This window comes from Hyla sarda, chromosome 4, assembly GCF_029499605.1.
Source record: "Hyla sarda isolate aHylSar1 chromosome 4, aHylSar1.hap1, whole genome shotgun sequence".
Taxonomy (NCBI): domain Eukaryota; kingdom Metazoa; phylum Chordata; class Amphibia; order Anura; family Hylidae; genus Hyla; species Hyla sarda.
Genome location: NC_079192.1, coordinates 21,945,533 through 21,963,124, shown reverse-complemented (window position 1 = coordinate 21,963,124; position 17,592 = coordinate 21,945,533). Strand labels below are relative to the sequence as shown.

Here is a 17,592-nt window from a genome sequence, read left to right as displayed (position 1 = left end):
TCATGACAGGTAAAGTAAGATTAAACTGTCTGGAAGGCAGGTGCAGATAATAGTGCAGAGGCAGGGAGAGGGTACAGGGATGGGCAGGGGAGAGAAGATTTATTGTGGGCTAAGATAAGTAGAAGGGGAGAGAACACATCAGTGCATCAGGGGCAGGGAGAAAGCATGACAATGATGGGGCTTCGGGAGATTGGGAAAGCTGGGTGGCATGCCACCGAGCTTTCCCAGACTCTTGAAGAGCTTCAATATGGCTGCTTTACCAGACAGATATTCTCTTCAGGAGACAGGAAAATCTTGGGAAGTTCTGTGAGCCCTGCACTGTGTAGTGAATATCACATATCACCCAGCTTTCCAGTCCCCTGAAGATCTCTAAAATGGCTGCTTTACCAGACAAACATTCTTTTCAAACTGGGAAAGCTGGGTAGCAGATAGTACACAGTGTTATATACCCATATATATGTATATCATTGTTGATAGTGGCAGGTACTTAGCTAGTAACTGCTATAATACTGGCTTCTATGATAAAGAAATTATCTCCTATTATAAATTCCTAATAGTCAAGATTTTTCTAATATAATGACATTATTCCTTATTGAACAAGAAGTTTGTGACAACATATGGCGCTGATCTTATGACATGTATGTGCAGAAATGCTTTGATCCTTTGTGTTAATGAATGAAACTGCAAAAGTAGGGCTCGTCCGGGATTTGAACCCGGGACCTCTCGCACCCAAAGCGAGAATCATACCCCTAGACCAACGAGCCAACTGAAAAATGGTTTCTTTGAGGTTTTATATGACTCAAGGATCTGTCATAGTGAATGTCAGTTTAGGTGAGGTGTTATATGACACCCTCCATCTAGGACAAACATTGATGTCAGGTCACATGACCAGTCCAGGACGCCGCTCAGAAGACGACATTCATAGACTTAGGCTTTTTTTTCGTTATGATTACAAGGGGATGATGAAGGGGGGTGGGGATGATGACAAGGGGATGATGAAGGGGGGTGGGGATGATGACAAGGGGATGATGAAGGGGGGATGTGTGGGATGATGACAGGTGATGATGATGAGGGTCTGGATGATGACAGGCGGTGATGATGATGAGGATGTTAATGACGGGTCTGGATGATGACAGGGGGGGATTATGTATTTCCCACCCTAGGCTTATACTCGAGTCAATAACTTTTCCTGGGATTTTGGGTTGAAATTAGGGGTCTCGGTTTATACTCGGGTCGGCTTATACTCGAGTATATACTGTATATTATTGTTGTGCTTAAAAAAAATCACAAACTTTTTAACCAAATTAGTACGTTTATAATCCCTTTATTTTGATGACCTCTAACTTTTAAATTTTTCCGTATAAGCGACGGTATGAGGGCTCATTTTTTGCGCCATGATCTGTACTTTTTTTTGATACCACATTTGCATATAAAAAAACTTTTAATACATTTTTTATCATTTTTTTAAATAAAATGTATTAAAAAAGTAGCAATTTTGGACTTTTTTTTTTTCGTTCACGCCGTTCACCGTACGGGATCATTAACATTTTATTTTAATAGTTCGGACATTTACGCACGCGGCGATACCAAATATGTCTATAAAATTTATTTTTTACGCTTAAAATAGGAAAAAACTGACGTTTTACTTTTTTATTGGGGGAGGGGATTTTTCAATTTTTCAAATTTTTTTTTACACTTGAATAGTCCCCATAGGGGACTATTCATAGCAATACCATGATTGCTAATACTGATCTGTTCTATGTATAGGAAATAGAACAGATCAGTATTATCGGTCATCTCCTGCTCTGGTCTGCTCGATCACAGACCAGAGCAGGAGACGCCGGGAGCCGGACGGAGGGAGGTGAGGGGACCTCCTAGCGGTGTTCTGAATGATCGGATCCCCGCAGCAGCGCTGCGGGCGATCCGATCATTCATTGAAATCGCGCATTCATTGAAATCTGTATTGATCCCGGCACCTGAGGGGTTAATGGCGGACGCCCGCGAGATCGCGGGCGTCGGCCATTGCCGGCGGGACCCTGGCTGCGATCAGCAGCCGGGATCAGCCGCGCATGACACGGGCATCGCTCCGATGCCCGCGGTTATGCATAGGATGTAAATGTACGTCCTGGTGCGTTAAGTACCACCGCACCAGGACGTACATTTACGTCCTGCGTCCTTAAGGGGTTAATCTGGTGTGATTTTTATATTGCCCACACCTGTTACTTGCCCCAGGTGAGTTCAAAGGCGCATCACATGCTTGAAACAATCATTTATCCACAATTTTGAAACGGCGCCAATAATTTTGTCCAGCCCATTTTTGGGGTTTGGTGTGACCTTATGTCCAAGTTGCTTTTTTTTTCCTCCCTTTTTTTGGGTTAGTTCCATTACACACAAAGGGAATAAACATGTGTTACTGCAATCCTTTTCTGTGAGAAATACCTCATTTTCTTGAAATGAAGGGGTGCCAATTTACGCCCATGACTGTGTATATATATATATATATATATATATATATATATATATATAAAATCATTGTTCTCCAGGTAGCGAAGTTACTAGATTTTTCTAATATTATAACAATAATCCTATTAGATCGTGAAACTCTCAACAATGCGTTGATCCTTCGTGTAAGTGAACGAGACTGCAAAAGTAGTTCTCCTGCGGGATTTGATCTCTCGCACCCAAAACAAGAATCACACCCCTAGACCAACGCGCCGGCTGAGTATTAGGGTTTAGGTGAGGTGTTATATGACTCCAGGATCTGTTATATTGTACGTCAGTAGGAAATTCCAAGTGTGGGTGATGGGGGGGGGGGGAGATTCACACCCTCCCTCTAGGACAAACCGCGTTGTCAGGTCACGTGACCAGTCCAGGTCACCGCTCAGAAGGCGACATTCATAGACTCCCTTTGGATTATTATTATTATTTTTTTTTTATGTTAAACCATCCTAAGTACATATATATATATACAGTGGTCCCTCAACATACGATGGTAATCCGTTCCAAATGGACCATCGTTTGTTGAAACCATCGTATGTTGAGGGATCCGTGCAATGTAAAGTATAGGACAGTGGTCTACAACCTGCGGACCTCCAGATGGTGCAAAACTACAACACCCAGCATGCCCGGACAGCCAACGGCTGTCCGGGCATGCTGGGAGTTGTAGTTTTGCACCATCTGGAGGTCCGCAGGTTGAAGACCACTGGTAGAGGAAGTTGTACTCACCTGTCCCCGCCGCTCCGGACCGTCACCGCTCATCACCGCTGCCCTGGATGTCGCCTTCCATCGCTGTCGCCGCGTCCCCAGGGTGTCCCCGACGCTCCGGCAAGGCCTCTGCTTCCCCGGCATCCTCGCTCTCCGTCGCCGCCATCACGTCGCTACGCACGCAGCTCCGTGACGTGACGGCGTGCGCAGCGATGTGATGACGATGATGGAGAGCGCCGACGATTCAGGGGATCCCGAAGAGGACGCGCCGGAGCCCCGAGGACAGGTAAGTGATCGTCAGCGGACCACACGGGGCACCGTAAATGGCTATCAGGGGGCAGCTGAAGCAGTCTGCGCTGCCGGATAGCTGTTTATGCGATGGCCCCGACATACAAAAGCATCGTATATTGATGCTGCCTCTGAGAGACCATCGTATGTTGAAATGATCGTATGTCGGGGCCATCGTAGGTCGGGGGGGGGGGGGGTCACTGTATATGAGTTTAATATACAAGACAGAATATAACACAATATCTATAACTCAGTCTATTGTATAATACTGTCTACTTAGCCTCTGTACCTAAGTTTATCATGTGTGATCCTGTCTCCTGAGCAGCTGTATCTAAGCCTGTTGTGTTATACTTTCTGCTGAGCTGTGTATCTAAGCCTATCATATGTTATACAGTCTCCTGAGCAGCAATATCGAAGTCTATTGTATAATACTGTAAGCTTAGCCATTGTATCTAACCCTATGTGTGATACTGTCTCCTGAGCAGCTATATCTAAGTCTAATGTGTGATACATTCTGCTGAGCAGCTGAATCTATGCCTTTCATGTGTGATACTGTCTCTTAAGCCACTGTATCTAAGCCTATCATGTGTAATACTGTCTGCTGAGCTGCTGTTTCTAAGTCTTGTCTGTGATACTGTCGGCTGAGCTGTGTATCTAAGCCTACCATGTGTGATCCTGTCTTCTGGGCAGCTATATCTTGTCTATGGTATCATACTGTCTGCTGAGCCGCTGTATCTAATCCTTTCTGTGTGTTTCTGTCTCTTGAGCAGCTGTATCTAAATCTATTGTTTGATACTTTCTGTTGAGCTGTTGTATTTGACGAACTGGTGTATCTAATCATATCATGTGTAATCTGGTGTACCTAATCCTATTTTGATCTTGCTACTGTATGCACTGGTGTATCTAACCTTATCCTGATACTGTATGTACTGGTATATCTAACCCTATCCTGATACTGTATGCACTGGTGTATCTAACCCTATCCTGATACTGTATGCATTGGTGTATCTAATCCTATCCTGATACTGTATGCACTGGTGTATCTAACCTTATCCTGATACTGTATGTACTGGTATATCTAACCCTATCCTGATACTGTATGCACTGGTGTATCTAACCCTATCCTGATACTGTATGCACTGGTGTATCTAACCCTATCCTGATACTGTATGCACTGGTGTATCTAATCCTATCCTGATACTGTATGCACTGGTGTATCTAACCTTATCCTGATACTGTATGTACTGGTATATCTAACCCTATCCTGATACTGTATGCACTGGTGTATCTAACCCTATCCTGATACTGTATGCACTGGTGTATCTAATCCTATCCTGATACTGTATGCACTGGTGTATCTAATCCTATCCTGATACTGTATGTCCTGGTGTATTTAAGCCTATCCTGATACTGTATGCACTGGTGTATCTAATCCTATCCTGATACTGTGTGCACTGGTGTATTTAAGCCTATCCTGATACTGTATGCACTGGTGTATCTAAGCCTATCCTGATACTGTATGTCCTGGTGTTTCTAAGCCTATCCTGATACTGTGTGCACTGGTGTATCTAAGCCTATCCTGATACTGTATGCACTAGTGGATCTAATCCTATCCTGATACTGTGTGCACTGGTGTATCTAAGCCTATCCTGATACTGTATGCACTAGTGGATCTAATCCTATCCTGATACTGTGTGCACTGGTGTATCTAAGCGTATCATAATGCTGTATGCACTGGTGTATCTAAGCCTATCCTGATACTGTATGCACTGGTGTATCTAAGCCTATCCTGATACTGTATGCCCTGGTGTATCTAAGCCTATCTTGATACTGTGTGCACTGGTGTATCTAAGCCTATCCTGATACTGTGTGCACTGGTGTATCTAAGCCTATCCTGATACTGTATGTCCTGGTGTTTCTAAGCCTATCCTGATACTGTATGCCCTCCTGTATCTAAGCCTCTTCTGATAGTGTGCGCACTGGTGTATCTAAGCCTATCCTGATACTGTATGCACTGGTGTATCTAAGCCTATCCTGATACTGTGTGCACTGGTGTTTCTAAGCCTCTCCTGATACTGTATGCACTGGTGTATCTAAGCCTATCCTGATACTGTATGCACTGGTGTATCTAAGCCTATCCTGATACTGTGGGCACTGGTGTATCTAAGCCTATCCTGATACTGTATGACCTCCTGTATCTAAGCCTATCCTGATACTGTATGCCCTCCTGTATCTAAGCCTATCTTGATAATGTGTGCACTGGTGTATCTAAGCAAAGCATAATTTACAACAACACAACCAATGACAACAATGTCTTCTCTTACAGGTGATGACGTCTCCCATTCTATCCTGGACCAGGTCCTGGCCGTATGTTTTTGTGTTCTGGTCCTCGCACTATTATGTTTCCTTCCATTTTTTATACACAAAAATTTTTATGCTAAATCAAAATTTACCTTCAGCTTATGACCAATAGATGGCGCTATGTCTACCCTGGAGCTGACGTCAAAAGGACTGAACGGCGCCCCCTTCAGTGTGCGAATTATTAGTAAAATCTGGCGACACAAGACTCCTCTTCCACATCTTCTTCCAGTCAGCGGTGGTCCTACAGCAAATTGTATTTTTCTATATTTATGAACGACTTCACCGCACGATGTGTCCAAAATCTGAACAATTGTACAATTATTTACTTCTTAACAGAAAAATGTGAATGAATAGTGGCCGACTGTGATTTGGCTTTTCTGTTATATTTTCTATTGTCTTTTTAAATATAAATAATATATATATATATATATATATATATATATATATATATATATATATATATATATACAGTGATCCCTCAACTTACAATGGCCCCAACATACAATAGTTTCAACATACATTGGTCTTTTCTGGAGCATTGTAACTTGAAACCAGACTCAACATACAACGTACAGACAGTCGAGATCTGTGATACATGTCAATGAATTGACCAATCAGAATGGGCATTCACTGGTAAAACACCTGTATTACTGAAGTGTATGCACTGACTGGTGTCTGGTAGCGCCCCCTACAGTACAGGGAGGTATTACATGTTCTGTACTACTCTTTACCAGTATTACTGAAGTGTATGCACTGACTGGTGTCTGGTAGCGCCCCCTACAGTACAGGGAGGTATTACATGTTCTGTACTCTTTACCTGTATTACTGAAGTGTATGCACTAACTGGTGTCTGGTAGCGCCTCCTACAGTACAGGGAGGTATTACATGCTCTGTACTATTCTTTACCTGTATTACTGCAGTGTATGCACTGACTGGTGTCTGGTAGCGCCCCCTACATTGCAGGGAGGTATTACATGTTCTGTTCTACTCTTTGGGCCAGGATTAGCTGCTCCTTTAGACACCAGGTGGGGGAGACTCCATGTTATTTTTTTTTTAGGACATTGTGTGTTCTATACATGACCCTGAAGAAGCTCCAGTCCTCTACATAGACCAGTGCTTCTCAAGCTGGGTGCCCCCAGCTGTTGCCAAACTATAACTCCCAGCATGCCCGGACAGCCTTTGGCTGTCCGGGCATGCTGGGAGTTGTAGTTTTGCAACAGCTGGAGGCTCCCTGCTTTGGAAACTTACATAGACAGTGATTACAGCTCCCAGCAGATCTTTCTTACTTTTATATGTAAGGATTTGCTATATCTATATTAGTTATCTACTTATTTTTCTTTAATCCTCACTTTTTCCTATTTTTGGATGACATTTTGGTGCCTTTGGAACCAATTACCAGGCTTCCATAGAGTTAAGGTCTCAACTAGAGATGAGCGAATTTGCAGTAAATTCGATTCGTCACGAACTTCTCGGCTCGGCAGTTGATGACTTTTCCTGCGTAAATTAGTTCAGCCTTCAGGTGCTCCGATGGGCTGGAAAAGGTGGATACAGTCCTAGGAGACTCTTTCCTAGGACTGTATCCACCTTTTCCAGCCCACCGGAGCACCTGAAAGCTGAACTAATTTACGCAGGATAAGTCATCAACTGCCGAGCCGAGAAGTTCGTGACGAATCGAATTTACTGTAAGTTCGCTCATCTCTAGTCTCAACATACAATGGTTTCAACATACAATGGTCGTCCCAGAACCAATTAATATTGTAACTTGAGGGACCACTGTATATATATTGTGCAAATGATTAAGGAAGCACTCCAGAATTTTTTGGGACTACATATTCGGCCGATACTAAAGAATAATTTGGAAGATCTTGTGTTTGCCCTGTGCCTACTTATTGTAGTGGACGCACCATTGATGGGTTGTCTGCCATCTTGATTCCTTCTTCCCCTTTGATACGGTTCTCCTAATACAATACAATGATAGATCAGTAACAAGAACATCTGTTTGCTCTCGGGTGTACATACCATAATTGTTATGGGGCCCTCGGAGAGATTAGGGGCCCCATTGTTCTTGGTCTCGTTCCTTTTTCTGTTCGTAACGTAACTGTCTGCAGAGAACTGACTGCCTTGTCTAACTGCATAGTATGATACTTACCCATTATATGGCGTTTTAGTGTATTCCTATGTAATTTAGCTTCTCTCCTTGTTTCTCTAGCTTCCACCAGTATAAGACAGGGTCCAGCAGGGGGAAGCTGCATCTTGTAGGACACGCTATAAAATCTGCACAGTTGGAGAAGAAAATACAGACAGTTTTGGTCAGCGAAGTTATATAACTTTGCAGCTAATCATTGTATGGACTCACCTACTATATTCCTGCTCTCCTGGGCACAAATGAAATCTAGAAATTGTAACAACCGTAAAAAAGGATAATAATATACGGAGCACTCACACTACGACTTTCCTACTGGGGTAGGCGGCTGATTGGTGATCTCAGTCCCGGTCTTCTATAGCGGGGAGGCGGCAGGTGGAACGAGGGGAGCCTCAGATGCCGGCCACGGACCGTATCACGCTCACTGGCGCTTCGTCAGGCCGTGTATGATACACGGCCTGACGAAGCGCCAGTGAGCGTGATACGGTCCGTGGCCGGCATCTGAGGCTCCCCTCGTTCCACCTGCCGCCTCCCCGCTATAGAAGACCGGGACTGAGATCACCAACCAGCCGCCTATCACCGTAGGAAAGTCGTAGAGTGAGTGCTCCGTCTATTATTATCCTTTTTACGGTTGTTACAATTTCTACTTTGTTTGACATATATAGAGCACCTCCAGACATCACAGCTCCCTCCAATTCGCATATCCTAGGTATATGGATCATATCTAATTGCTTCAAAATGTATTTAAGGGGTATTCCAGGAAAAAACTTTTTTTTTATGTATCAACTGGTTCCAGAAAGTTAAACAGATTTGTAAATTAAAAATCTTAATCCTTTCAGTACTTATGAGCTTCTGAAGTTAAGGTTGTTCTTTTCTGTCTAAGTAATCTCTGATGACACGTGTCTCGGGAAACGCCCAGTTTAGAAGCAAATTCTCATAGCAAACCTCTTCTAAACTGGGCGGTTCCCGAGACAGGTGTCATCAGAGAGCACTTAGACAGAAAACAACAACCTAAACTTCAGAAGCTCATAAGTACTGAAAGGATTAAGATTTTTTAATAGAAGTAATTTACAAATCTGTTTAACTTTCTGGAACCAGTTGATACATAAAAAAAAGTTTTTCCTGGAATACCCCTTTAATATATCTGCCAACTACTGGAAGATATAAGCACTAGTGCCGTCTCCGACCCCCTCTTTTTTTTTTCTAAGATTGGACTAGATATCTAGAAATGATTCTATACATGGAGGGAACATACAAGGGGAACAAGGAGGACAGCACAATGGGTTATCTTTATGGGGGACATTTATGAAGCCGTGCCACAGTTGCACATGTTTGTGCAGAAATGGCGATGCATACTCAAACAAAGTCTTTTCTGGGCGAAAATGTACAACTTTTGAGGGTCTACACTGCTGGCAACAAGGGGGCATTCCTACGGACACTACAACTTGTGACACCTAAGTAGGTAGTGTAAATTTGTGCACTGAGAGCAACGGCAGCCATAGAGCTGCTGAATTTACAAAGAGCTGTCAGCGGGCCACAAATGGGCGGAGCTTTACCTATGTGTGGTGAACCAAGGCGCAGCGCAAGATAAGTGTCCCTCGGTATGTCCAAAACTAATTTTCTGCAGTGCTTCTTTATGGTAATGGAGGAGTCCAAATCTGATGTTTGTATTAAAACAAAATATATTTTCTGTAATAAAAAAGTTGTTTTTATTTTACTTTATTTTTACATTTTCTGTGTTCCCAAAGGGACTTTGCTATATGTATTGCACTTGTAATATATGTATGTGACCTTGTGTATTGCGCCTGTTTATATAGGTTATACATTTATCACGTTATTTTTTATTTTTTTTTTGTAATTTGCAGACTATAGTGGGTCAAAGGGGTAAAGTTCCTCCCTGAGAAGGACACTATAAAACTGTGTGGAGGTTTATAGATTCCAATGAGAATTCAAGGAAGAAATAATATGCAAAGGGACTCAGTTATGCCGCCTTTTCAGGTAGTTTTCCCTTAAAGGGGTACTCCGGTGAAAACCTTTTTTCTTTTAACCCCTTAAGGACCGGGGTTTTTTCCGTTTTTGCATTTTCGTTTTTTGCTCCTTGCCTTTAAAAAATCATAACTCTTTCAAATTTGCACCTAAAAATCCATATGATGGCTTATTTTTTGCGCCACCAATTCTACTTTGTAATGACGTCAGTCATTTTGCCCAAAAATCTACGGTGAAGCGGGAAAAAAAATCATTGTGCGACAAAATTGAAAAAAAAAACGCTGTTTTGTAACTTTTGGGGGCTTCCGTTTCTACGTAGTACATTTTTTGGTAAAAATGACACCTGATATGTATTCTGTAGGTCCATACGATTAAAATGATACCCTACTTATATAGGTTTGATTTTGTCGGACTTCTGGAAAAAATCATAACTACATGCAGGAAAATTAATACGTTTAAAATTGTCATCTTCTGACCCCTATAACTTTTTTATTTTTCCGTGTACAGGCCGGTATGAGGGCTCATTTTTTGCGCCGTGATCTGAAGTTTTTAATGGTACCATTTTTGCATTGATGGGACTTATTGATCGCTTTTTATTCATTTTTAAATTATATAAAAAGTGACCAAAAATGCACTATTTTAGACTTTGGAATTTTTTTGCGCGCACGCCATTGAACGTGCGGTTTAATTAATGATATATTTTTATAATTCGGACATTTCCGCACGCAGTGATACCATATATGTTTATTTTTATTTTTATTTACACTGTGTTTTTTTTTTTATTGGAAAAGGGGGGTGATTCAAACTTTTAATAGGGGAGGAGTTAAATGATCTTTATTCACTTTTTTTTTCACTTTTTTTTTGCAGTGTTATAGGTCCCATAGGGACCTATAACACTGCGCACACTGATCATTGTTATCCCATAGGGACCTATAACACTGCACACACTGATCTTCTATGTTGATCACTGGAAACCAGTGATCAACGATTCTGCCGCATGACTGCTCAGGCCTGGATCTCAGGCACTGAGCAGTCATTCGGCAATCGGACAGCGAGGAGGCAGGAAGGGGCCCTCCCGCTGTCCTGTCAGCTGTTCGGGATGCCGCGATTAGCCGCGGCTATCCCGAACAGCCCGACTGAGCTAGCCGGGAACTTTCACTTTCACTTTTAGCCGCGCGGCTCAGCTCTGAGCGCGCGGCTAAAGGGTTAATAGCGCACGGCGCCGCGATCGGCGCTGCGCGCTATTAGAGGCGGGTCCCGTCTTCACTATGACGCCGGGCCCGCCGTGATATGACGCGGGGTTACTGTGTAACCCCGCGTTATATCAGAAGAGCAGGACCAAGGACGTACCGGTACGTCCTTGGTCCTTAAGGGGTTAAATCAACTGGTGGCAGAAAGTTAAACATATTTGTCCTTCTGAATACTACAGAGGAAATTCTTTTCTTTTTGGAATGCTCTCTGATGACATCACGAGCACAGTTCTCTCTGCTGACATTATTATAATAATAATAATAACACTTTATTTATTGTTGTCCTTTGTAGGATTTGAACCCAAGTCCCTAGCACTGCAAGGTAGCAGTGCTAACCACTGAGTCACCATGCTGCCCTTAGCATACATCTGCTGTGCATGGTTGCTAAAATGGACAGAGATGTCAGCAGAGAGCACTGTGCTCGTGATGTCATCAGTGTTCCAAAAAGAAAGGAATTTCCTCTGTAGCATTCAGCAGCTAATAAGTACTGGTAGGATTAAGATTTTTTAATAGAAGTAATTTACAAATATGTTTAACTTTCTGCCACCAGTTGATTTAAAAGAAAAAAGGTTTTCACCGGAGTACCCCTTTAAAGTGGTATTCCAGGTTTTAGTTTTATTTGACTACGCCACAGGGGCTGTAAAGTTAGTATAGTTCAATAATATAGTGTTTATACCCGTGTTTGATGGTTAGTCTCTCAATTCTTATGTGATCTTTGCCCCGATGTTTATTTTTAGCAGCATACAAAATGAGTATCGTCAGGTTTCCCAGGTTGCAGTGTGGCCCGAGATATTACATCACCATTCAGGTGTTGAAAGGGAGCATGGCAGTGAACCGTTGTGAATTGTCACAGCTGTGCTTCCATGGATGGGGCGGCTGTTGTGTGTAAGGGAGAAAAGTCACCGCACACTTACAAGCAAGGGAACCTGAGACTTGTAGTTGGAGGGAGGGAACTCCAACAGGAAATAGCCATTTTACAAAAAGAAAGCCGCAACGTTATGGTGGATTTACAACACAGACATTTATCCCCAAGACAAACACGGATCCTTCCTAAGCACGTCCATTACTGTCTGACAGGTAAGTACTAAAATCCCCTTATGGGGGAGAACCCCAGCCAGAAATCTCTCCAAAGATAAAGAATACCTGCAGACAGCTATCAGGGTGACTGCACCTTATCAGTACAGAGCAGGGTGCTGACTTGGCTGGTGAGATGCCTGTTAATGTGGGTCAAAAAGGTAAGTTTCTCCTTGAGTCTAGGTCCGCAATACTAAATTTCTGAGTAGAAAGAATGTTCTTGCTTGTTATTTTGTCGGAATCCGTCTAAAATACAGTGGTCCCTCAACATACGATGGTATGAAACCATCGCATGTTGAGGGATCCGTGCAATGTAAAGTATAGGACAGTGGTCTACAACCTGCGGACCTCCAGATGTTGCAAAACTACAACACCCAGCATGCCCGGACAGCCGTTGGCTGTCCGGGCATGCTGGGTGTTGTAGTTTTGCAACATCTGGAGGTCCGCAGGTTGAAGAGCACTGTTAGAGGAAGTTGTACTCACCTGTCCTCGCCGCTCCGGACCGTCACCGCTGCCCTGGATGTCGCCTTCCATCGCTGTCGCCGCGTCCCTGTGGTGTCCCCGACGCTCCAGCAAGGCCTCTGCTTCCCCGGCATCCTCGCTTTCTGTCGCCGCCATCATGTTGTTACGCACGCCGCTCCTATTGGATGACGGGACGGCGTGCGCAGCGACGTGATGACTTCGATGGAGAGCGCCAACGATGCAGAGGATCCCGAAGAGGACGCGCCGGAGCCCCGAGGACAGGTAAGTGATCGTCAGCGAAGCACACGGGGCACCGTAAACGGCTATCCGGTGGGAGCTGAAGCAGTCTGCGCTGCCGGATAGCCGTTTATGCGATGGCCCTGACTTAAAAAAGCATCGTATGTTGATGCTGCCTCTGAGAGGCCATCGCATGTTGAAATTATTGTATGTCGGGGCCATCGTAGGTCGGGGGGTCACTGTACATTGCTGTCGATGGGGAATGAACATGGCGTAAATGGGCACTGTTAGTATGTTATACATCTTGGCAAAACATTAAAGGGGTATTTCGGCCAAAAACATTTTATCCCCTATCCAAAGGGACAGCGTCTCTAATTTCGGAAACCTCCGGGACTGGGGACGTGACTTCACGCCCCAATCATTCATGTCTATGGGAGTGGCGTGACGTCACATAGACATGACTGGAGGGGGCGTGGCTTGACGTCACACCCCCGTTCCCGGAAACCCGGAGGTTTCCGAAACTAGAGACGCAGTCCCCGCATAGAATGCGGGTGCTGCAGGGAGATCGCGGGGGAGGGGGGGGGTCCTTTGGATAGGGGATAAAATGTTTTTGCCCCAAATACGCCTTTAAACTTTCTTATATATACGCCTACTCTCCTTTTCTTATCAGTCACTGGAGGACAAGGACATTAGTCAATGGAATCAGTAACCTTTGACCCCTAATCACTCATGGAGAATCTCCAGTGGAATCTTATGTCCTAGAAATATCTAGTTTCTCCAGAAATCCTATCACCCTGACCTACAGAAAACGGAAAATTCAGATATATCTACAAATAATTCCAACCTCCATAACAATTCCATCTTCCTGGGAAAAAGAGGCAAAGGCTTCTTCAAACAAATCTGCAGTTTTTTGGTTTTTTAAACAGAGGACTTTGCCTCCTTTGCCCAGAAAGAAGGAACGATATAGTTGAGTATTTTTACAAAGCTTATTATTCGGATTGTTTCTCCGAAAATAGGACCGGGTCTTATATTACTTTTAGCCACAGAAAACCCACTAGGGCCTATTTTCAGGGTAGGGCTTATTTATTTACAGTACGGCATGCACATTAAACAACATGGCGGTTCCACGGTATTTACACCCCCCCATTATTATCACGTGATGGGCGCAGCTCTGAAGCCCAACGTCCCTCCCCCCCCCCCAATCCCCCCGCCGGTTTATCAGCCCAGCACCCCACATCCCACACCCCACAGCACCCCACAGCACCAATAATCGTTTGTCACCCGCAAGCGCAGCTTCTCTCCCCCCCAAAATAATGATCAACCGCTACGCTGTATCTATTCCTGTTCCCCCGTTGCTAAGGAACCGGCCTCACTGTCCTCCGCTGTTATCGCTGCTTCCTGGTGATGGGACGTCACAGATCCTTCAGCCTATCACCGGCCGCAGCGATGTCCCGCCTCCCGGACGGCTTCTTACATCACAGTGGGCTCACCCTATCATTGGCAGAGGCGGGAAATCGCTGCGGCCGGTGATAGGCTGAAGGATCTGTGACGTCCCATCACCAGGAAGCAGCGATAACAGCGGAGGACAGTGAGGCCGGTTCCTTAGCAACGGGGGAACGGAGGACGAAGGTAAGTTTGTTTTTTTTTTTTTATATTTGCAGCCCGGGCATTGTCTAGGTCAGTGGTCTTCAACCTGCGGACCTGCAGCTGTTGCAAAACTACAACTCCCAGCAACTTCCTAGGTGCAAAATCTAAAAAAAATTTAAGATTTTGAACCCAATAGTGGTCTTCAACCTGCTGACCTCCAGATGTTGCAAAACTACAACTCCCAGCATGCCCAGACAGCCAACGGCTGTCTGGGCATGCTGGGAGTTGTAGTTTTGCAACAGCTGCAGGTCTGCAGGTTGAAGACCACTGACCTAGACAATGCCCGGGCTGCAAATATTAAAAAAAAACCTTAAACTTACCCTAGTCCTCCGTTCCCCCGTTGCTAAGGAACCAGCCTCACTGTCCTCCGCTTTTATCACTGCTTCTATTTCTTCCATTTTTAAATAGAAGTAATTTACAAATCTGTTTAACTTTTTGGCACTTGTTGATTTGAAAAAAAAATAATAATAAATTATATACCACCGGAGAACCCCTTTAAGGGCCATTTCACCCCTATAGAGCAGTCCTGCTTGGCTACTACCGTGTTTCCCCGCAAATACGCCCTACCCCGAAAATAGGCCCTAGCTGTATTATTGGGGTGGGCTGCAATAAGACCTAGGCCAGTGGTCTTCAACCTGCGGACCTCCAGATGTTGCAAGACTACAACTCCCAGCATGCCCAGACAGCCAACGGCTGTCCGGGCATGCTGGGAGTTGTAGTTTTGCAACATCTGGAGGTCCGCAGGTTGAAGACCACTATTGGGTTTAAAATCTTAATTTTTTTTTTAGATTTTGCACCTAGGAAGTTGCTGGGAGTTGTAGTTTTGCAACAGCTGCAGGTCCGCAGGTTGAAGACCACTGACCTAGACAATGCCCGGGCTGCAAATATAAAAAAAATTAAACTTACCTTCGTCCTCCGTTCCCCCGTTGCTAAGGAACCGGCCTCACTGTCCTCCGCTGTTATCGCTGCTTCCTGGCGATGGGACGTCACAGATCCTTCAGCCTATCACCGGCCGCAGCGATGTCCCGCCTCCCGGACGGCTTCTTACATCACAGTGGGCTCACCCTATCATTGGCAGAGGCGGGAAATCGCTGCGGCCGGTGATAAACTGAAGGATCTGTGACGTCCCATCACCAGGAAGCAGCGATAACAGCGGAGGACAGTGAGGCCGGTTCCTTAGCAACGGGGGAACGGAGGACGAAGGTAAGTTTAAGGTTTTTTTTTTATATTTGCAGCCCGGGCATTGTCTAGGTCAGTGGTCTTCAACCTGTGGACCTGCAGCTGTTGCAAAACTACAACTCCCAGCATGCCCAGACAGCCGTTGGCTGTCTGGGCATGCTGGGAGTTGTAGTTTTGCAACATCTGGAGGTCCGCAGGTTGAAGACCACTGGCCTAGGTCTTATTGCAGCCCACCCCAATAATACAGCTAGGGCCTATTTTCGGGGTAGGGCGTATTTGCGGGGAAACACGGTAGTAGCCAAGCAGGACTGCTCTATAGGGGGTGAAATGGCCCTTAAAGGAGTACTCCGGTGGTATATAATTATTTATTTTTTTAAATCAACAAGTGCCAAAAAAGTTAAACAGATTTGTAAATTACTTCTATTTAAAAATGTTAATCCTTCCAGTACTTATCAGCTGCTGTATACTACTGAGGAATTTGTGTAGTTCTTTTCTATCGGATCACAGTGCTCTCTGCTGACACCTCTGTCCATGTCAGGAACTGTCCAGGGCAGGAGAGGTTTGCTATGGGGATTTGTTCCTTCTCTGGAAAGTTCCTGACACGGACAGAGGTGTCAGCAGGGAGCACTGTGGTCATACTGGAAAGGAACTATATGACTTCCTCAGTAGTATACAGCAGCTGATAAGTACTGGAAGGATTACGATTTCTTAAATAGAAGTCATTTACAAATCTGTAAAAAATTTTGGCACCAGTTGATTTTAGATTCCCCCCCCCCCCTGGAGTACCCGAGAACTCCGGTGAAAAACGTTTTTTTTTTTTTTAAATCAACTGGTGCCAGAAAGTTAAACAGATTTGTAAATTACTTCTATTAAAAAATCTTAATCCTTCCTGTACTTATTAGCTGCTGAAAATTACAGCGGAAATTATTTTCTTTTTGAAACACAGAGCTCTCTGCTGACATCACGAGCACAGTGCTCTCTGCTGACATCTCTGTCCATGTTAGGAACTGTCCAGAACAGCATATGTTTGCTATGGGGATTTCCTTTTACTCTGGACAGTTCCTAAAATGGACAGAGATGTCAGCAGAGAGCACTGTGCTCGTGATGTCAGCAGAGAGCTCTGTGTTTCAAACGGAAAATAATTTTACACTGTAGTATTCAGCAGCTAATAAGTACTGGAAGGATTAAGATTTTTTTTTATAGAAGTCATTTACAAATCTGTTTAACTTTCTGGCACCAGTTGATTTAAAAAAAAATATATAAAGTTTTCTACCGGAGTAGTAAGCAGTGGTCCCTCTCTAGAGCTACTTATCTGGTATGATTTCATCATGGTACCGTCATGAAGGATTTGTAGATACCAAATTAATGGTAAAGAACTATTCCTATTTTCATAGTATTTTCCAGAAAAGAAAAGTTCCGGGACATGTCAGTAAAAAGTAAGGCACTGGCACCGGTAGCGTGGCCGAGCGGTCTAAGGCGCTGGATTAAGGCTCCAGTCTCTTCGGGGGCGTGGGTTCGAATCCCACCGCTGCCAACAATGTTTTTTTTATCCATTTTAGACTATTTTATCTTCACATCTCTGTAGTTTATTGTTATAGTATTATTTTGTTTTGTTCTTTGATTGGACGTAACACTGATCACACATTTACTGTACCACCTGCGTTTGCCTTTATGTGAATTTTTGTTTCATATTTATTCATCAGTCCTCCAGTAGGTGTCAGTATAGTTACAGGCATTGCGCTTAGGCCCCTTCACAGCACA

The 17,592-nt window shown here is 44.1% G+C and overlaps 1 protein-coding gene and 2 non-coding genes across 3 annotated transcripts in view; 2 read left to right on the top strand and 1 right to left on the bottom strand.

The window, feature by feature from the left end:
- The window catches only part of LOC130366756 (butyrophilin subfamily 3 member A2-like), a 38,212-nt gene extending 31,939 nt beyond the window's left edge, over window positions 1–6,273 (top strand). Inside the window, exon 3 of the mRNA XM_056569086.1 lies at window positions 5,819–6,273. Coding sequence (XP_056425061.1) covers window positions 5,819–5,958 — 140 coding nt within the window. The 3' untranslated portion in view covers window positions 5,959–6,273. The remainder of the gene's footprint in view (window positions 1–5,818) is intronic.
- TRNAP-UGG (transfer RNA proline (anticodon UGG)) lies at window positions 693–764 on the bottom strand. Its single transcript has one exon. It is a non-coding gene; the product is annotated as a tRNA-Pro (tRNA).
- Window positions 6,274–17,283: 11,010 nt separating the features above from the next.
- TRNAL-AAG (transfer RNA leucine (anticodon AAG)) lies at window positions 17,284–17,365 on the top strand. Its single transcript has one exon. It is a non-coding gene; the product is annotated as a tRNA-Leu (tRNA).
- Window positions 17,366–17,592: the final 227 nt, after the last annotated feature.